Raw genomic sequence first — 22,147 nt, 5'->3', positions numbered from 1 at the left:
AGGATCTTTGAGCAATAAATGCATTGAAAAACCATACCAACTGCCTCCTATACAGTTGCCTGTTATCTGGTTGAACCAGTATTCAGCAGGCAATTAAGAATAATTTCATTAACTATAGTGTGTTGCTGTGACCTTAATTCAATTAATAATACCTTTCCAGACAAAATGAAGGTGAATGCTTTCTGTTGACCTGTTTAAATGTATGAAACATATTGTCTATCCTGTAGGTCAGTAAGCCATCTCAAGAAGCCTATCAAAATGAACTGAACATAGAGAGTGTTGAACGATCTTTCATTCTTTCAGCAAGGTAATGGCTCATCAGCAGGACTGAGTTAAATAGATATAACATCGCTAATACAATGTCAAGATTTGCAATATCTGTTTATAGAAAAGTGACTGTTGATAGTTAGGGGACTTAGAGGGCAGGTACCTCAGCCTTTGTAGTTGTCCAACAAGTTGGAGATTCTTTCAACTTGTCTAGATGAGAATGAGGGCTGCAAAGGATTAAGCTAACTGACTATATCACTGAGGAACAGGAGCCTTCTCGAGAAGGAGGAATAAGAAGGACTGGTAGTAGTGGGAGGATCGGGTCTGTCCTCTGAAGCAAAGAGTGTGAGATCAGATGACTGTGTTGTCTACCCAGTACCAGATTTCAGCACATCTGCTCAGGCTGGAGAGGAACTTGGAGGGGTGGATCCAATAATTATCGTCTGTGTAGCTTTCAATGACATAGGCAGATCGACTGAGGAGGTCCTGTGCAGTCAGTATGAGGAGCTTGGCGCAATATTAGGAAACAGAATCTCAAAGGTCTTCGCCATAATACCTGCACCGTTAACAGAACTGGGTTCTGATGAAGAGTCACTGGATTCAAAACATTAACTCTACTTTCTTCCCACAGATGCTGCCAGAACTGCTGACAATTGCCAGCAATGTCTATGTTTGATGCATAACAAGAAAAATAGAGAGAATTTTAAACTAAATTATGGAGACAAGGTCTCAAATTTGAGAAGATGTGACAAATCTAAGAATAGAGTTAAGGCTAAAGAGAATATTATTAATAAGTGAAATGATAAATAGATTTGACAGGAATAGATTGAGAGTATGAATCTAAGAGTCAACCAACAGGTAAGAGTTGAATTTACAAAATGAATAAAAAGATAAAACTGAATGATCAATCTGAATGCATACAGCATTTGGAACAAAATGGATGACCTGGAGTGCAAAAAAAACAAGTATGATCTGGTAGTCATGAGAGACATGCACCATGCAACGTGACAATGATTGGGACTGAATCAGGACTAGACTAGGTATTGTGCAATGAGGCAAAATATTACAATCTATTATAAATGATATCAAAACTGAGCATTTGGGAAAAAAACTGTAAAATTGGACAGATTCAACATGGATTTATAAAATGGAAATCATCTTTGACAGACTTGTAAAAGTTTTTTATGGATGTGACTTGTAGTGTAGACAAAGGAGAACCAAAGAATGTGGTTTATTTAGATTTCATAAGGCTTTTGATAAGGTTCAACATAGGAGGTTGGCAAATAAAATTAGCGCATGTAATTAAGGGAAACTTACTAGTTTAGATCGAGAACTAGTGAGTAGACAGAAAGCAGAGAGTAGGACTAAACAAATAATTGTCAGGATGGCAGGCACTTATTAGTAGAGTACAGCAAGTGGCAGCACAACTGTTCACAATCCAACTAAGTGATCTGGATCTGGAGACCAATTATAATATTTTCAAATTTGTTGATGGCACCAAACTAAGAGAAAATGTAACTTTTCAGGACGCTTGAAGAGGACTTGGATGGGCTAGAACTGTGATAGATGGACTATAGTGTGAATAAGTGTGAAGCAATTCACTTTGGTCGGGAAAAAAAAACAAAGGCATGGAATTCCTTAAATGGTGAGAGGCTAGTTAATGTGGGTGTCCAAAGGGACCTGAGTCTGAAAGTGCACTGAATGCATGCAGGTTCAGCAAGTATTTAGAAAGGTTCCATTTCAAGAGGATTTGAGAACAGAAGTAAAGATGTCTTGCTTCAATTGTATAGAATCTTGGTGAACTACAGAGAGGTTACAGCACAGAAAAAGGCTGTCAATCATGTTTGCGCCGGCTGAATAAACTAGCCAAAAAATGTATTCTCACTTAACAGCACTTGGTCTGTATCTAGTAATTCCATTGTAGTCTTCATACACAGATTTCAATGAAGTAATGAGATTACTGAACCGAAGCCTATTATACCATTATGTTTACTTTGATACTTTGTGAAGAGGTTGTGATGGTTATTCTAGAGAAGATGTTTTGAAGTACTGGGGTCGACAGCAGAACTGATGGCTAAACTGTGAGCTTGGGCAAACTTGAGTTGCTAATTTAGTCTCCCTTTCTTGACAGCAGGACTGTTGATAAACATAAATCTGGACACTGCAAGGAAAGATGAGGTGCTGGGAATCATGGCTCCTGCAAAGTTCTCATTTAATATTACATGATAATAGGAACAATGATTACAAGTCCATTATTACTCCATAGTAAAGCGGTTAAGCACCAATGAAACTCCCAATTGCACTGTTTATTAAGGGTATTGAGTTTATTTCGATGTTGTCTTTTCTCTCAGCTGAAAGGGTAGGCATTCTCCTTAGTATCCTGTGCCTTGCATCTCCTCAATATGAGGAGAAGCAACATCAATTCAGATTATGAAATTACTCCTTTCCTTCTGAAAACAAAAATAACAACTAATATGTTAGAATTTGCCTGAATGATTGTGTACAGTTTGAACATTGTTACACTTCATTGTTACCTCCATAGCTTGGCTGAAGGATTTTTTCAAATTCTTTATTTTGGAAAGACTGAATAAAGTTGATGGCTTGTTGTTTTTGCTTTAAATCTATGCCTAACATTGTACGCGCGTTATAATTGCCGATGGCAAACTCAATCAGTTGCACAACAACTTGACTCTAACCTCAACTGCTTGGAGTACTATTAAAAAATTAGTTCCTGTTGCCTCTAAACAAACCCTTATGTCAATGGCCTGATAAATTTCCTTGATCCTTACCGAGGCATTTTTTATTAATGCACCCCTTTCCAACTATCTTTAGTTTGTCGCATCAGGATGTCTGCAGTATGCTGATATCTCTCAGCAGGAAACTAGGATACAATTGTTTTTATTTCTTATGGTAGTGGCATGATTGACGTTAAACTGTTAGGTCTGGAACTAAAAACAGTGCAGAAATAATCAAGTAGAAAGGAAAACCTGGAGGCAGTACTTTATGATGGAAGAATTTGTCCATTTTTTTGAGACAGAATATATGTACTTAAGTGCTAATTTATTGCTAATAGAGAGTTCTTTGAATGGAGTCATGCCAGTAATGTAGCAGATGGAGAAAATCCCTATGTATCTGAAACAGAAGCTGTGAGGTGTTGCATCTTGATAAGTGAAACCAGGGCAGGCCTTGCACAGTTAATATTGGGGCCCTGTGGAATGAAGTTGAACAGAGACACCTAGGGGTGCAGGTATATAGTTCCTTGAAAATGGCATCACAGATAGACAGGGTGATGAAGAAGTCGATTAACATGCTTGCCTTCATTGGTCAGAGCATTGAGTACTGGAGTTGGGATGTCATATTACGGCTGTACAAAATATTGGTAAGGCCATGTTTGGAGTATCACATCCAGTTCATGTCATCCTGCTACAGGAAGGACGTTATTAAACTGGAAAGAGTGCAAAAAACATTTACAAGGATGTTACCAAGACTGGAAGGTTTGAGTTATAAGGAGAGGCTGTATAGGCAGGGACTTCTTTCCCTGGATTACAGAAAGTTGAGGGGTGATGTTATGGAGGTTTGTAAAATCATGAGGGGCATAGATAAGGTGAATTGCCAAGTTCCTCCAGTGTAGGTGAGTCCGAAACGATAGGACATACTTTTGAAGTGAGAGGGTAAAGGTTTAAAAAGGGAACTGAGGGGCAACTTTTTCACACAATGGGTGGTACGTGTAGAGATTGTAATGAGGTCAGCCAGATGGATCTCATAGTTCCCTGATTGAGACTGTTAATCTGGTCCAATCAAGGAGTCCTGGTTGATAGATAAAAACAGGAGTGTCAGACATCCTGACGCTCTGAGAGCGGGCTCTGAGGGAGCTGGATCAATGTTGAGGACTTTCTGCTTGTTAATAAAGGGTGACTTGGTGACAGGAGACTGGCCTCTGTTGAGTTATTTCAATGCATATATGGAACAAGCTGCTGGAGGAAGTGGTAGATGATGGTACAATTGCAACATCGAAAAGACATTTGGACAGGTACTTGGATAGGAAGGATTTAGAGGGGTGTGGCCCAAATGCAGATGAGTTGAACTAGTTTAGATTAGATTAGATTACCTACAGAGTGGAAACAGGCCCTTTGGCCCAACCCTCTGAAGAGAAACCCACCCCCCACCCCCCTATATTTACCTCTGGCTAATCCACCTAGCACTATGGGCAATTTAGCATGGCCAATTCACCTAACCTGCACATCTTTGGACTGTGGGAGGAAACCGGAGCACCCAGATGAAACCCACACAGACACGGGGAGAATGTGCACACTCCACACTGCCAGTTGCCCGAGGCAGGAATTGAACACAGGTCCCTGGCGCTATGAGGCAGCAGTGCTAACCACTGAGCCACCATGCTAGTTTAGTTTAAGAAACTTGGTTGGCATGGATGAGTTGGGCTGAAGGACCTGTTTCCATGGTGCTGACTCTGACTTTATTCGGCAGTTAAGATGTGTGGGGTTTTGTAAGCTCAGGAAATTCTAGGACCATTATTGGGCTGCCTGGAGATTAAGCCCTATAGGATGACAGTCTTGGTGCAGATGCCACTGGAGTGGCCTCGTAAAGAAGCCACTATCTGTGTCGGCTTTGAATCTTTCTGTAAGAAGTGGTAGTACACCCCTTTCTTGTTTGAATGTTCTCTGTAGCAATAGAGTAAAATTGTTAATTCATTTTTCTTGTTCTGTGTGATTAAATTTTAGTAATGGAGCTGATTCTGCATCTTAGAATTAAAACTAATGGATTTATATGTTTGAATACAGTAGCACTTTCCTTTGGGGGGAAAAAACAACAAACAAATTGGGCTGCTTCACAACTCCAAGTACAGCTGCATTTAGTTAAATAAGGGTGAGGGTTTTATACCCTCAACTTCCAATGAGTGTTAAGGAAATCTTTATGACCTAAGCATTGGAATCAATGAAATATAAGAGCGTCAAAGCATTAGATCCCTGTATTACAGATGTTTGCCAGTTTGGTTTAAAGAGTGTTTGTCGACACTAATTCTGAACTTTGAACTCTTCTCTTGATACAGTTCAGCAGCAGAAAGAGATGAATGGTTAGAAGCCATTTCCAAAGCCATTGAGGACTACACAAAAAAAAGGATAACATTCACTGGAAGTAAAAGCCTTGAGGTATGATAATCATACAGTTCTTTGAAGTTTTTCAGCGAATAGATTAAACAGCATGCAACAACGTTAGATACTTTGGTTCTGGTTTGTTTTGCTTTCTCCCCTCTCCATTCTTAATATACTTAAGATTTTACTAGAAAATGTGTTGTGAACAAACTATATCTGCTTTGTGCAATACGGAAGCCGTTTTGAATTAATTTTCATTGGAGTACATCAATGTTGGTAGGCCTGTGTGTATATGGTGAGTCTACTGAGAATTTAATGAATCTTTGCTGTTATGCAGATGGACTTCATAAAATCAATGCCAGTTCAAAGGATTTTATGGTTATTAATAGACCAATCAATTACAGCTTTAGAAAAGTGGAATCAGTGTCAAGATAAAAGGCAATGCTAAAATAAACATCTACAGAATTGCAAGAAACAAATTAACAGGTACAGATCAGGCAGCCTCTCCTTTTCAACAAATATCTTTGTTTAAAATCTATTCAAAAAAAAACAAATTCAGACTAATAGACTGACTCAATTTGTCTGTTTAACCCTTTCATGATGTGCTTTTCAAAGGAGTTGAGTGGGCTAGATTCAACAGCTTGCAGTTGTTACTTTAAATTGATCTTTTGGTGATCAAACTAAAGTTGCCTGTTGACTTAATTTACCTTAAGGTGTATGACGATTTTTATTAGTTGTCCTCTCAAATTACAAAGTGCAAAATCTCAAATAGGTTTATTGTACAATCAGTCTCATTTCAGTTCGTAGTAAGTACTAACTTGTCTATGCGAGGTAACTAACTTATGAACAATGTTCTGATGATTTCAAGACACACACCCTCCCCCTCCCCCTCACAACATGAGCACAGCTGGTCTGAGTGGTCAATCATCATTGTTATGAAGACCCATCCCACCCTAGTAATGCTCTCCTACAACCTTTTCTGGCAGGCAGAAGATACAGGAGCTTCAACACATGCACCAGCATGTTCAAGAACAGCTTCTTCCCTGTCTTTATTAAACTGATAATGCACTCTCTAATATCAAATTATGCTGATTTTGTTAATGTTGATCTTGCATCACGTTTGTCCTGTGCGTTCTAACCTGTATGCCTTACTCTGTCCAAGTTTTTGCTTCTCATTGCTTACTATGATCTGCCTGTACTGCTCGCAACAAAGCTTTTCTCTGTACTTGGGTTTACATGACAACAAATCAAATCAAATTAGTAGAATGTAGAATTAGTAGACAAACTGTTCAGAAGTGAAAGAGCTACATTATTCAACACCTCACCTTCTAGTTCTTGCTCATCAAAGTTAGATCAGGATTGGTGTTTTGATGTTAGCTCGAAAGATATTAAAATCTGTGTATAGAATTTCAGATTTTAAAATGAAATTCAAGTTTTCCATTTTGACATTAATTGTAATAAATTTGTAGCATGAGAGGAATTGAGCAGTTAAAATAATAATTTTTTGAATTTTTCTGTGTTCCCAACGTATGTGCCATTAAAAATAGCCATCAGGAGCTGTTTGGGCATGTGCAGAGAAGTCCAGAAGATGGGTCTGCTGCACCAAGGATCTGAGCTGCCAATATGTGCCTGTATGGTTAATGTCACATGATCAAAATGAGCAGAGATTCTAGTTTAGTGCATACTATCAATGGGAAATTTGAGGGTTTGATGTAAAATGAGTGAGTCAGAGATATAGATTCAGGCCGTGCAGTCACAAAAATATCCTGCCTGTATTTGCATTTGAATGATAGAACACCAACTGCTATTGAGTAGCTGGTGAAAATTAATTTCGTATTCTGGAGGACCAAAACCTTCATAATCAGATTATTTAACATTGCCATAGATGCTCAGTAGCTTTTGTCTCCTATTGTGTACCAGCAGTGCTGTCTTTACTAGAATTAACACAGTGATTCAGTGGTTAGCACTGCTGCCTCACAGCGCCAGGGACCCAGGTTTAATTCCCACCTCGGGCAACTGTCTGTATGGAGTTTGCACATTCTCCCCGTGTCTGCGTGGGTTTCCTCCAGGTGCTCCGATTTCCTCCCACAGTCCAAAGATATGCAGGTTAGGTGAATTAACCATGCTAAATTGCCCGTAGTGTTAGGTGGATTAGTCAGGGGTAAATATAGGGGGGTGGGTTTCTCTTTGGAGGGTCGGTGTGGACTTGTTGGGCCGAAGGGCCTATTTCTACTCTGTAGGTAATCTAATCTAATCTAAACTGCTGGTCCATCACTTTGTAATGATGGAGCCCTACTCTGATGTAGCCCTGTGTTCTTTTCTGCGCGTTTGTGCACATTGCTCCACCTTGTGGTGATGTTGGCTTTAAACACAGCCAAATTTCTTTTAGCAGGCTAAATCCTCTGCATTGCTTCTGAAAATAAGTAACATTTGATTGAGCAGAGCAACAGTTTCCTTATAAAAGTCTAGAGTATAAGTGTAAATGTTTTCCTACAAGCTGTACTTCTTGAAGTGTGTTGAGTATAATGCTAATTGTTTATATAGTTGTCTTTTGTTTAATAATCATTTTGCTAAATTTTTTTAAAATCTGAGCTATTGATTTCTGCAAAAAATCAATATTGAGAACTCCGAGGCAAAAGTGAGGACTGCAGATGCTGGAAATCAGAGTCTACATTAGAGTGGTGCTGGAAATGCACAGCAGGTCAGGCAGCATCCGAGGAGCAGGAAAATCAACGTTTCGGGCAAAAGCCCTTCATCCATCGATTTTCCTACTCCTCTGATGCTACCTGACCTGTTGTACTTTTCCAGCACCACTCTAACCTAGATTGAGAACTCAGAGTTCACTGACCATATTTCAATGTTACACATACTACATTGACTCAACAGATGTACACAAGGTTTATAATCCACACAAACATCCTCCCATGCACTTTCTCTACACACCCTACTGCTGTTTTCTTCTAGACCCTCCTCTCTTATCTCTCTTTTGAATCTTCACTTAAAATGTGTTGATGGCATCTACTCTATCAGATTTAATCAAACTTGTTAGAGATTCTTGTGCAAATACTTTGTTTCTTTTGATATGTTTAGAATGGACAGGGTCCAGCTCACTTTTTCTCACAATGCCGAAAGACTCTGATACCTACTGGGGTACAATTCATGGGTGGTAGTAGATAGTTTACTCGTTCCTCAACTAATTGCCCATTCTTCATTTGAATAATGAGTTAGCATTATTATCCATGAGAGCAATCATAGACGGTCCAATCCTGTCATCAGCTGAAACCCATATACATATATTTGCAGGAATGTCATTTCCACCTTTTAGATAGAATTCCACACTTTGACGAGGTTTTGTGACCACCGTGACCCCCTTTCAATAATGCATTGCTGCAGGTATCCCTTGTTTAGACAATATTCATTTTAACATGTTTATTGCATGTGCTCAGTGTTTTTAATAAACTGATTTGCTGCTTTCCTCACCTGAACCTTCACTTGTTGGACATCAAGGCGTCAGAAGAGGGACTTGGCGAATGGGAGGGTTGAGAGAGAGAAGTAACAAATGGGTGGTACAGATGAGGAGCAGCATGCATGTGCAAAGTAAAAAGAGTTTCCTAAATTTTATTTATCAGGAGTTCTAGAGTTAAGAACAAAGAAAATTACAGGCCTTTTGGCCCTCCAAGCCTGCACCAATCAAGATCCTCTATCTAAACCTGTCACCTATTTTCTAAGGATCAGTATGCCTCTGCTCCCTAACCATTCATGTATCTGTCCAGATTCTTCTTAAATGACATTATTGTGCCCACCTCTACCACTCTGCTGGCAATGTGTTCCAGGCACCCACCATCCTCTATGTAAAGAACTTTCCACACATATCTCCTTTACACTTTTCCACTCTCAACTTGAACTTGTGACCCTTAGTAATTGAGTCCCCACTCTGGGGGTCAAAAGCTTCTTACTATCCACCCTGTCTATACCTCTCGTCAGGTCTCTATCAACCTCTGACTTTCTAATGAAAATAATCCTAATCTACTTAACCTCTCTTCATATCTAGTGCCTTCCATACTAGGCAACATCTTCACCCTCTCTAGAGCATCCATATCCTTTTGGTAATGTGGCAACCAGAACTGTACGCAATATTCCAAATGTGGCCGAACCAAAGTCCGATACAAATGTAGATGTGACCTGCCAACTCTTGTACTCAATACGCTGCCCAATGAAGGAAAGCATGCCGTATGACTCCTTGACCACTCTATCAACCTGCGTTGCCACCTTCAGGGAACAATGGACCTGAATATCCAGATTTCTCTGTATATCAATTTTCCCCAGGGCTTTTCCATTTTCTGTATAGTTCGCTCCTGAATTGGATCTTCCAAAATGCAACACCTTGCATTTGCTCGCGTTGAAATCCATCTGCCATTTCTCTGCCCAACTCTTCAATCTATCTATATTCTGCTGCATTCTCTGACAGTCCCCTTCACTACCTGCTACTCCACCAATCTTAGTGTCATCTGCAAAATTGCTAACCAGACCACCTGTACCTTCCTCCAGATCATTTATGTTATTTCAAACAACAATGGTCTGAACACTGATCCTTGTGGAACACCATTGGTCACAGTTCTCCATTTTGAGAAACTCCCTTCCACTACTACTCTGTCTCCTGCTGCCCAGCCAGTTCTCTATCCATCTAGCTAGTAAACCCTGGACCCCATGCGACTTCACTTTCTCCATCACCCTACCATGGGGAACATTATCAAATGCCTTACTGAAGTCGAGGTATATGACATCTACAGCCTTTCCCTCATCAATCAACTTTGTCGCTTCCTAAAAGAATTCTATTAAGTTGGTAAGACATGACCTGCCTTGCACCAAACCATGTTGCCTATCATTGATAAGCCCATTTTCTTCCAAATGTAAGTACATCCTATCCCTCAGTATCTTCTCCAGCAGCTTCCCTACTACTAATGTCAGGCTCACCAGTCTATAATTACCTGGATTATCCCTGCTACCCTTAAACAAGGGGACAACATTAGCAATTTTCCAGTCCTCCGGGACCTCGCCTGTGTTCAAGGATGCTGCAAAGTTATCTGTTAAGGCCCTAGCTATTTGTTGTGTGTTATGAGTGTGACGTTTTGTAAAATGGTTCTGTTAAGGACTGTCCCATTAACCTAAGGTAAATAACTTAATGAGGGTCATGTGACTGCAATCAGTTCTACCTGACACATGTGTAATTGAAATGCAGATACTAGATTTAACATCTGAAAACTTAAGGCAGAGGTAGGTGTTCTCACTGCAGCAGACTTTATTTCTCAGAGACTTTGCACAGGAAAAAGAAAGACTGATGAGGAACAGTAATGTTATTTCTGCAGTAGGACAGGGCTGCTTTCTCTGTTCGCTGTCAGACTTTGCTGGAGAAAGTTTCTTTGCTGATTGAAGTCAAGGAATCTACAGTGGTTTAAGAACATGGAAGACTTCACCCAGAAAAACCAAAAGAAATGATGAATGTCAGTTTAATACTTCAGAGGACTGAGGGAACCTTTGGGCACTTGATGCTATTGCTTGGTAAAATGGGGAGATTGAACTGTTTAAAAACTGAGAAAAGCTTTGAAAAGACTGAATTCTCGAAAAAGCATGCTTGAAATTACATATGCAACATGGAATGATTAGTTGTTCTAAAATCTTAAGGATTTTCTTTTCTGTAGTTTAGAGTACTCATTGCCTCTGGAGTAGTGTTTTGTTGTTTGTTATTCTTAGTGCCTTACAATTTGAAATCTCTTCATGTCAGTCACTAGGAATTCAAATATCTTTTAAAAATCTAAGGTGGAGGATGGGGAAAATTTGTAGTTATAGGAGCTGCTTTTTTTTTGAGATATTTGCAGTGTTGGATCTGATTTCCTCAAATCATAGGAACAGTAATTACTGTTTTACAAGCTGTTGCATTGTTTTAGAACTTTGGTGGGGGGAGAAAAGAGCAAAATAATGGCACTTTAAAAAAGGAGGATGACAGACAAAAGCCACGTGGGACATGATTCTAACAGAGAAAGAAACCTACACTGCTGTCTGACCCAGCAATGAATCTGAACAGCTAACTGCCTGTGTTGTTTGATTTCAAGTATCTTTGGACATCTAATTTGATCTAAGAAAAATCAACAAACAGCAAAATTCACAGCTGACCTTGGAGAAACCTGTGTCGGAGAGCTCTTTGTAGTGGCTTTTTGAAGTGTAACCTTATTGTTTATTTTGTTAAGTTACAATAGTAAGTGGAGTGAGTTCATTTTTGATAATGTTTTATTGAGATGTGTCTCTTGATTAAACTTAAAAAATGTAAAACACAGATACTAAGTTAGCCTAGAGCAGTGTTTTTTATAGCAGTAAGACGCTGCTATTTTCTGGGTCTATAGATTGTTAAGATGCAAAGATGGCCTTTAGTATAGTGATGTCTTCTTCTCACCAGATATGGGAGATAGGTAGAGTTTCTATGTTACTGATGATTATGTCTGCAGGAAGTATGTTTAGTTGCGAGTCCTATAGGATTGCATGGATTGGGTGGAGTGGCAATTAAAGGCAATGAGGATATCATTGAGCGGTTTGGCCTTGGGGAGGTTTTTACCAAATGGGTCGCAGTGCTATATAATGACCCAAAGCAGCAGTACTTACTAATGGCATAAGACCACATAGTTTTAGTGTTGGCAGAGGTTGTCGTCAAGGGTGCCCTCTTTCATCACTATTATTTACATTAGTGATTGAACCGCTGGTGAAAGCTATCTGGACGGACTCCAGTATAACGGCCCCGGAGTTAGGATCAGAGTACAAAATTAATTTTATGAAATCAGAAGCCATGCCAGTGGGAGGTCTTATCAGCATATCCAACTTTGCAGATGGAACCCGCTTCCCCTTTTGGTAGTCACAGGGAGGTTTTCTCTACTTAGGCATTTTTACTACCCTGGCATTTGACAGTTATATGAAGCTAACTATGTCCATCTGTTAGAGAAAATAAGGCAGGACCTTGGGCACTGGGAAGACATCGCGATATCCTGGTTGGGAAGAATATCTCTGGTCAAGATTTCTGGTTTCCTCCCACACTCCAAAGATGTGCTGGTTAGGTGAATTGACGATGCTAAATTGTCCGTAGTGTTAGGTAGGGGTCGATGTAGGGGTATGGGTGGGTTGCGCTTCGGCGGGTGCGGTGTGGACTTGTTGGGCCGAAGGGCCTGTTTCCACACTAAGTAATCTAATCTAAAAAAAGATGAATATTCTCCCTCGCCTATTATACCCTTTGAGAATGCTTCCTTTGATATTGCAGAGGTAAGCGCTGGTTGGCTAGGTTCCTTTGTTTGGCATTATAGACTGTCCCTTATCAAATTAGATAAATTGCAGCTCCCACAAAAAAGGAGGGGGGAATCTAGATTTCCCAGATTTTAGGAAATACCAGCTGAGCTCCTTGCTATCATATGTGGCTGATTGGGTCTCTCGTGATCCACAATCAATGTGGTTGGATATTGAAGCTTCCCAGGCAAAATGCCCCCTCATCAACCAATTGTTTATGGATAAGATGAGAACTGTCATGGATCATTGTAAAAGCCTGATTGTTCTAAATACAATCAAAGCTTGGAGGATGATCCGACAGGGTGAGGGAATCTACAAAAAACCTCCCCCTTCACTCCTATAGTGGTAATGTTGGGATTTCAGCCAGGCTTGATCGAGATTAGATTAGATTCCCTTCAGAGTGGAAATAGGCACTTTGGCCCAACCAGTCCACACCGATCCTCCGAAGAGTAAACCACCCAGACCCACTATACTCTGATTAATGCACCTAACAGCATGGGCAATTTAGCACGGCCAATTCACCTAACCTACACATCTTTGGACTGTGGAAGGAAACCGGAGCACCCGGAGAAAACCCATGCAGACACTGGGAGAATGTGCAAACTCCACACAGATAGTCACCCGAGGCTGGATTTGAACCTGGGACCCTGGTGCTGTGAGGAAGCAGTGCTAATCACTAAGCTACCGTGCCACCCTGATCGATGCTGGCTTTAAACTTTGGGAATCCAGAGGAATCTCCTGCTTGGGAGATCTACAATGAGCTACAATAAGAGTGTGTTGTGTGTTATAACTTTATTGAAAGTAAATTAAGCTGTCTTGTTATGATTGATAGAATTCTATTTTGAATGTTTATTTATTTTTCTTTTTTTTCTTTTTTGTTATTTATCGTATTGTAGTTTCTCTTTATATAGAGTTTTTTCTTTTATATTTTACTCTGTGTTTTGGTAGTTTGTAGAGTAGATTAATAGTTTGTTTTCTTTATTTATATTGTTGCTATGTTGCTATTGTATTGTAAAGTGGTTACACTATTTTGTATTAGTTTTGTAAAAAAAAAACCAAAACCTTTTTTCTTTTCATTAAAAATATTCATAAAAATAGGCTATGAGGAATTAGCAAGGGCTCGGGGCTGTGATGGGTGGCAGTTGTAGAAAGGGAGAAAAACAGCAGATAAAGTCAGGAGATGGGTTACGTCCAGGAAAGGGAGGAGAGGGAGGCAGGTTGTGCAGGAGTCTCTTGTGGCTAGCCCCATCTCAAGTTTGCTGTTTTGGAAAATGTAAGGGGTGAATGGATTCTCAAGTGAGTGTAGCACAGAAAGCCAGGTTTCTCATACCAAGGCTGACTGTATTGTAACAAGGGTTTCAAGTGATCTATTGTGATGGGGGACTCTGTAGTCAGAGGCACAGATTGACATTTTTGTGGCAGACAGCGAGAAATCAGAATGGTGTGTTTCCTCCCTGGTGCCACGATCAAGGATATATCTGAGAAGGTACAGAATATTCTCAAAGGGGAGAGGGACCAGCAGGAATCATAGAGTCCTATAGCACGGAGACAGGCACTTTGGCCCAAACTGGTCCACACCGACCAAAATGTCTGTCCGTGCTAAACCCATTTCCCTGCATTTTGTCCATATCCTTCTAATCCTTTCCTATCCGTTTATTTGTCCAAATGCCTTTTAAATGTTGTTAATGTACCCACCTCAAACACTTCCGCTGGCAGCTCATTCCATATACATGTCACCCTCTGCGTAAAGAAGTTGCCCCCAGTGTGCCGCAAGCTAGTTAAGAAAACTGGTAAGGAAAAGCCAGGGAACTATAGATCAGTGAGCCTGACATCAGTGGTGGGCAAGTTATTGGAGGGAATCCTGAGGGACAAGATTTTCAAGTATTTGGAAAGGCAAGGATGACTTAGGAATAGTCAACACAGCTTTGTGCATGGAAAATTGTCCTTCACTAACTTGGTTGAGTTTTTTGAAGTAGTAACGAAGAAGATTGATGAGGGCAGAGCAGTGGATATGATCCCTATAATATTCAGTAAGGCATTCGACAAAGTTTCTCATGATAGACTGGTTAGCAAGGTTAGCTCACATGAAATATAGGGAGAACTAGCCATTTGTATACAGAACTGACTCTCAGGTAGAAGACAAAGGGTGGTGGTAGGTTGGCTTTTCAGACTGGAGGCCAGTGGTGTGACTGAGGATTGGTGCTGGGTCCACTACTTTTTTTTCATTTATATAAATGACTCAGATGATGACATAGGAGGTATGGTTAGTAAATTTGTAGATGACATGAAAATTGGCAGTGTTGTGGACAGCGAAGAAGGTTACCTCAGAGTACATTGGGATGTTGATCAGATGGGCCAGTGGGCTGAGAAGTGGCAAATGGAGTTTAATTTAGATACATATGAGGTGCTGCATTTTGGAAAGGCAAATCAGGACAAGACTTACACATTTAATGGTAAGATCCTGGAGAGTGTTACTGAACAAAGAGACCTTGGAGTGCAGGTTCATAGTTCCTTGAAAGTTGCAGGTTGATAGGATAATGAAGAAGGCGTTTGGTATGCTTGCCTTCATTGCTCAGTGCACTGAGTATAGGAGGTGAGAGGTCATGTCATAGCTGTACAGAACATTGGTTAGGTCACTTTTAGAATATTGTATGCAGTTGTGAAACTTGAAAGGATTCAGAAAAGATTTACAAAGATGTTGCCAGGGTTGGAGGGTTTGAGCTACATGGAGTGGCTGAATATACTGGGGCTGTTTTCCCTGGAGCATAGGAAGCTGAGGGCTGACCTTTTACAAAGGTTTATAAAATCATGAGGGGTATGAATAGGGTCAAAAATATAGGTCTTTTCCCCTGGCTGGGGGAGTCAAAACTAGAGGATATAGGCTTATGGTGCAAGGGGAATGATTTAAAACAGACCAAAGGGGCAATGTTTTCACACAAAGGGTGGTGTGTGTATGGAATGAGCTGCTAGAGTAAAAGGTCGAGGCTGGTACAATTGCTACATTTAAAAGGCACCTGGAAGCGTGTAATGAATAAGAAAGGTTTAGAGGGATATGGGCCAAATGCTGGCAAATGGGACTAGATTTATCTATGATATCTGGTTGGCATGGACGAGTTGTACCAAAGAGTCTGTTTCTGTGCTGTACATCTCAGTGACTCTGACTTTAAGTTCCATCCCTACAGGTATTGAAATGCAAATTAGTAAGAGCTAGTGAGAAGAATTTTTCGTTCAAGGCAGCCAGTAGAAAATTAATGTAAAAATAAAGGGGTCATATGTTAACCTATTCTTATTAGATGTTTTCTACTGGGAGTGATTTTTGTTTAGTTTAGCATGCTTTTTTTTTAGGAATGTCGTTAGGAGCAGGGTTCAATGAGGGTTGCGTTTGGCTATTTATGTGCACCCCTCCTGTCTGACATGCACTAACTGCTCTGATTACTGTAATGCAGAGTTCACTTTGTGATCTCATATACCTGCATTAGTCACTCGTTGACAGTAACAGAAGGTAATTAAGGGAAAACTAATGTTTCTGCCCACTTGAAGACCAATATTTCACGTGGCCTAGAATTGTTTGCATTTTACCATGTAATTTTCCAGCTCCTCATGCCACAGTAATTTTGCTGCTTTACTTTGTGTACATAATACTTAACATTATCGGATCTTTTTGTTTCTCTCTCTCTCACTCAAGTTTGCATTTATAAATATATTGTGACCTTGGTAAGTTAAATCTTGTTTGATTTTAGTGAAAGGAAAATCACAGATGATAAATGTTCTTGTTGTCTTTTTTTGAGTACTGGCAGGGAAAAGATTTATAATGTTGAAATTTAGAGATATGTGACGGCCAAGTTGTGGTTCGTAATGTCCCAAGAACAGCATTGAAAAAAAGACTCAATTTGTTTCAGTGATGTTGAATTGAATGATAATTTTTGTCCAGGATCTAGGAGGCTGTCCCCAGCTCTTATGGAAAAAAAACCATGGTATTTTTTACAGTCATCTGAGAGTAGGTGAAGCCTCCAATTTCTCTTGAAGGATTGTAACTTACAAAGTGGCACTGAAGTATTAACCTGGATTATGTGTTTTGTATATGCTTCGTGCATGTATTTAATTTCTTATGCTGAATCTTATTATCCGTCAAAATGCAAGTGTACGTAATTGAAGGTGACCTTGTGATGTGGATCAATAATTATTTATAAAACAGTGGATAGATAAAGGGAACATTTCCTGAGAGACAATGCAGTTAATACTGTTTCCCCTGAGAATCTTACTGATGCGCCAATTATTCAGTGTACAGATCATTCTGCTATAACATGCATTTTATTAATGTGAATTCGCTGAAATGCATTTCTAAAGCATGAACTTTTAAAGCGTGTATTGGTTATAATGCGATTTCGGCCCCATTAGTTTAAATGGTGCTGCTATTATGGAAGTTTCTTGTAACATGGGGTTGCACGAGCATGGAACTACTGTGTTATAGCAGAACCAACTGTACATATAAATAATTTTGTTAAAGGTATAGAAAGTTGTACATGCAAACTTGCAGCTAAAACTAAGTAAGGAAGTACAGTAAGCTATATAAGATGGTGTAAGAGAACATGGACCAAATATGTGAGTGGACCAAACTACAGCTGATGGAATTTAATATGGAAAAGTATAAGTTCATGAATTCAAGAGAGACTCATACTATTGGTTTCTTAATGGCTTAGGGAAGACTAGGAATTATAGGAAACTAAAGGGATTTGGGTATCCATGTACATATCCAAAATCTAGTACACAGGAAAACAAAGTAAAATGTAATCACTTGTCATTTAATTCTCGGTCCCAGAATTGTTAATGAAGATAAATCATTTATTTTTGTCATTTGGGAATGTGGGTCCTAAGTGGTGCAAACTACTGTTAGAATTTTCAATTTTCTGAAGGTCTGAAAATTTTTAAAGGTCAATGTCATTTTGAACAGTGAGCTGAAAATATCCTTTCCAATAAATCATGATTTTAGCTCAATGACTTCTGGGAACTAGATGCTGGAGTGTTTGTTGACTGAGTTTTGGAACCCAGAGAGAGAAGAGCACAAGAATCCAGTTCATTTAGACAGAAGAGTATCCCATGGTAGGCTCGTTCAGAAGGTCAGGAGGAATGGAATATAGGGAAATTTAGCTGTCTGAATACAGAATTGGCTGGTCGACAGAAGACAGCGAGTGGTAGTGGAAGGAAAGTATTCTGCCAGGAAGTCAGTGGTGAATGGTGTTCCACAGGGCTCTGTTCTTTGTAATTTTTATTAATGACTTGGATGAGGAGATTGAAGGATGGGTTAGCAAGTTTGCAGACGACACATAGGTTGGAGGTGTCATTGACAGTATAGAGGACTGTTGTAGGCTGCAGCGTGACATTGACAGGATGCAGAGATGGGCTGAGAGGTGGCAGATGGAGTTCAACCTGGATAAATGCGAAGTGCTGCATTTTGGAAGGTCGAACTTGAAAGCTGAGTACAGGATTAAAGACAGGATTCTTGGCAGTGTGGAGGAACAGAGGGATCTTGGTGTGCAGGTATATAGATCCCTTAAAATGGCCACCCAAGTGGACAGGGTTGTTAAGAAAGCATATGGTGTTTTGACTTTCATTAACAGGGGGATTGAGTTTAAGAGCTGTGAGATCTTGTTGCAGCTCTATAAAACTTTGGTTAGACCGCGCTTGGAATACTGTGTCCAGTTCTGGTCGCCCTATTATAGGAAAGACGTGGATGCTTTGGAGAGGTTTCAGAGGAGGTTTACCAGGATGCTGCCTGGAATGGAGGGCTTATCTTATGAAGAGAGGTTGACTGAGCTCGGACTTTTTTCATTGGAAAAAAGAAGGAAGAGAGGGGACCTAATTGAGGTATACAAGACAATGAGAGGCATAGATAGAGTTGATAGCCAGAGACTTTTTCCCAGGGCAGAAATTGTTAACATGAGGGGTCATAGTTTTAAGCTGTTTGGTGGAAAGTATAGAGGGGGTCAGAGGCAGGTTCTTTACGCAGAGAGTTGTGAGAGCATGGAATGCGTTGCCAGCAGCAGTTATGGAAGCGAAGTCATTGGGGATATTTAAAAGATTGCTGGACATGCATATGGTCACAGAAATTTGAGGGTTCTTACATTAGGTTTACCTTACATGAGGATCAATGGTCGGCACAGCATCATGGGCTGAAGGGCCTGTTCTGTGCTGCACTGTTCTATATTCTATAAGAGGCCCTTGACTTAAAAAGTATGGTTAGTAGATATGCTAAAGTGCTCAGAAATCAGTGAGAGGAAAACTCAAGTAGAGTGGAGGTGTCAGAGGACATCAAACAATCCTATAGAAGACATGAGGTCATCGAACTCATGTTGAGTAATAAGTGAACAAAGTTAATAACTCGTTTTAAAGGTCTTAGGAAGAGACATTAACTCAAGGAAATAGCACTAAGTGAGGCAAAAATTTGCTGAAAATAAACTGATGCAGCTATGCCTCTTGAATGGAGAGAGTGTTGACTATTCATTGAAGTTTTGAGTATCTGTAAGGAGGTTAAAAGGGTTCTTTCAGACATCGATGATGAGAGAATTCTAAATGGTCTGAAATGATATAATATAGTTTGTGTTTTTGGTCCCATGGGCCAAATGGCCTGCTTTTGTTGTAGAAAGAAATTACATGGTGAACTTTTTACTACAATTGTCAGTGAGATCAGGATGGAGTAGTATATTGCACTCTTTGACCAAGTGTGAAGTTGAGTAATTTTTAAGAGTTCTACCTCTTTATTGAACTATTCTGAAAGAAAAGTATGGTTTCTTAGTAATTATTCTGGTCATCGCAGTGCTCTGGATACTTTTAGAATCTTCCAAAGACATTAAAAATGAACAGAACTAGAATTTATCTCCAAATATCCTGAGTTCTCTGCCATTTCTTACATTAATATATTTCATATATTAATATTTTCAGAGGTATGTCAATACAAGAAATTTTTATGTGATCTTTTGAAATCATAATGCATAAATGGACATTAAACAGGAAATGGCCTCATTCCAATTGCAGCTGGCCACTGTAGTGGTGGTATCAGAGAGTGAGAGAGGAATAGATGGATTGTGAGATAAAGGGAGGGATGTTGAGAGAGTTGAATAGAGAGAAAGAGATAAAGGAGTAGATCAAGAGGGACATAATGATGTGATAGAGATAGATAAACAGAGTGAAAAAGAGAGAGGGGATAGAGAAAAAGTGGTCACAGAGAGAGAGAGACAGAGACAGAGATGGGGTCAGACTTAGGGGGTTCGAGAAAGAGATATTATGGTAGAGAGAGAAATAGAGAAGGGGAATAGAGGGACGTAGAAAATAAGAAGTGGTGACATATCAAATAAAAAAATCAAAGGAGAGTCACTACCTGAGTTGGAGCATTTCAGATGTAAATAAGTTTGGGTTGCTTCCTTTGGAGTGGTGAAGATTGAGGGGGGGATTGTAATAGAGGTGTTTGAGTTTGAGGGGCATGGAGAAGGTGTATAGAAAGCAGCAGTTTCCCTTACTCAAAGATTCAGTAACAAGGGGTCATAATTTTAAAGTGAAAGGCAGGATTTGAGGGGATTTGAGGAAAACATCCTTCACCAAGAGGATGGAGGGGATCTGGAATGGATTGTCTGGGAGAGTAAGTTGGTGTCGGGGGGGTAACTTCACAACTTTAGAAAAATACTTGGATGAGCACTTAAAATGTCATAGTTTTGTGTGATTGAGGGCTTCATGACTTGCCTATTGCAGTAAAATGGGGGTAGTGTAGGTAGACATATATTTTTGGTGGTATATGCTCAATGGGCATGAATCTATGAAGAGTTGTGTTGATGAGCGGGGTGGAGGTGATGGTCTCATTGTTATTGCTGGTCTATTAATCCAGAAACTCAGCTAATGTTCTGAGGACCTGGGTTCAAATATTTCCAGTTCAATTAAAAAAAAAAGTCAGGAATCAAGAATCTATTGATGACCATGAAACCATTGTCAATGGGAAGGAAATCTGCTTTCTGCATCTGGTCTGGTCTAAATGCATCTCCAGCCCTATAGCAGTGTAGTTGATTCTGGCCTAAGCAGCCATTTCTATGAAGTCTCAAAAAACTGGATCACCTTGTATTGAACCAGGCACTGGAAAAGACAATGGCAGAAACGGCCCTGACGACCCTGCAATGTCCTTCTTACGAACATTTGGGTGCGAGTGCCAAAATTGGGGGAGCTGTCTCACAAAATAGTCAAGCAATGTCCTAACGTAGTCATACTCTTTGGAATCATGCCTTACAGACAATATGCTAGACACCGCCATCACCATCCCTGGATATATCCTGTCCCACCAGCGTACAGGTGGAATACATTGGGAGACGCCTTTCGAGTGCTCAACATTGACTTTGGGCCCCTTGAAATCTCATGGCTTCAAAAGAAACATGGGCAAGGAATTCTCCTGCTGGTTACCACATACTGCCCTCACTCCGCAGATGAATCAGTACTCCTCCAAGTTGAACTCCACCATGTTGAATAACACTTGGAGAAAACACTGAGGGTGACAGGGGCTCAAAATGTACTTTGAAGGGGGGACTTTGATGTCCATCACAAAGAGGTGGCTCAGCAGCAGCACTACTGGTTGAGCTGGGTCCTAAAGGACAGAGCTGTTAGACTGGGTCTGCAGCAGTTGGTGAGGGAGCCAAAACAAGACCTCTTCCTCACCAATCTGCCAGCTGCAGATGCATCTGTCCATGACAGTATTGATAAGAGTGACCACCGCACAATCATTAAGGAGATGAAGTCTACCTACAAATTGAAAGTAAGCTCTATCATTTTGTGGGCACTATCACCGTGCTAAATGGGACAGACTTTCTACAGATCTAGCAACTCAAGGCTGGACATCAATGAAGTGCTGTGGGCCTAACGGTGGCACAGTGGGCAGCACAGTGGGTGGAATGGGTGGCATGGTGGCACAGTGGTTAGCACTGCTGCCTCACAGCGCCAGAGACCTGGATGCAATTCCCACCTCAGGCAACTGTCTGTGTGGAGTTTGCACATTCTCTCCGTGTCTGCGTGGGTTTTCTCAGTGTGCTCCGGTTTCCTCCCACAGTCCAAAAATGTGCAGGTTGGGTGAATTGGCCAAACTAAATTGCCCGTAGTGTTAGGTGAAGCGGTAAATGTAGGGGAATGGGTCTGGGTGGGTTGCTCTTTGGAGGGTCAGTGTGGACTTGTTGGGCTGAAGGGCCTGTTTCCACACTAAGTAATCTAATCTAATCAACAGCAGCAGAATTGTACTCCAGCACAATCTGCAACCTCATGGCCTAGCATATGGTGTAGTGATGGCCTAGTGGTATTATCACTGGATTGTTAATTCAGTGACCCAGTAATGTTCTGGGGACCTTGGTTTGAATCCCTCCATGGCAGATGGTGGAATAAAATTATGGAATTCAGAGTCCACTGATGACTATGAAACCATT

General features: G+C 40.4%; 1 protein-coding gene across 1 annotated transcript in view; it reads left to right on the top strand.

Annotated features, from left to right (window-relative positions):
• fgd6 (FYVE, RhoGEF and PH domain containing 6) overlaps positions 1–22,147 on the top strand; it is a 143,686-nt gene that overhangs the window by 84,473 nt on the left and 37,066 nt on the right. The window contains exons 14-15 of the mRNA XM_072562384.1: positions 228–307; positions 5,336–5,435. Coding sequence (XP_072418485.1) covers positions 228–307; positions 5,336–5,435 — 180 coding nt within the window. The remainder of the gene's footprint in view (positions 1–227; positions 308–5,335; positions 5,436–22,147) is intronic.

Source organism: Chiloscyllium punctatum, chromosome 44 (assembly GCF_047496795.1).
Source record: "Chiloscyllium punctatum isolate Juve2018m chromosome 44, sChiPun1.3, whole genome shotgun sequence".
Classification (NCBI taxonomy): domain Eukaryota; kingdom Metazoa; phylum Chordata; class Chondrichthyes; order Orectolobiformes; family Hemiscylliidae; genus Chiloscyllium; species Chiloscyllium punctatum.
Note: the sequence above shows the minus strand (reverse complement) of the source record. Positions and strands in the feature narration are given on the sequence as shown.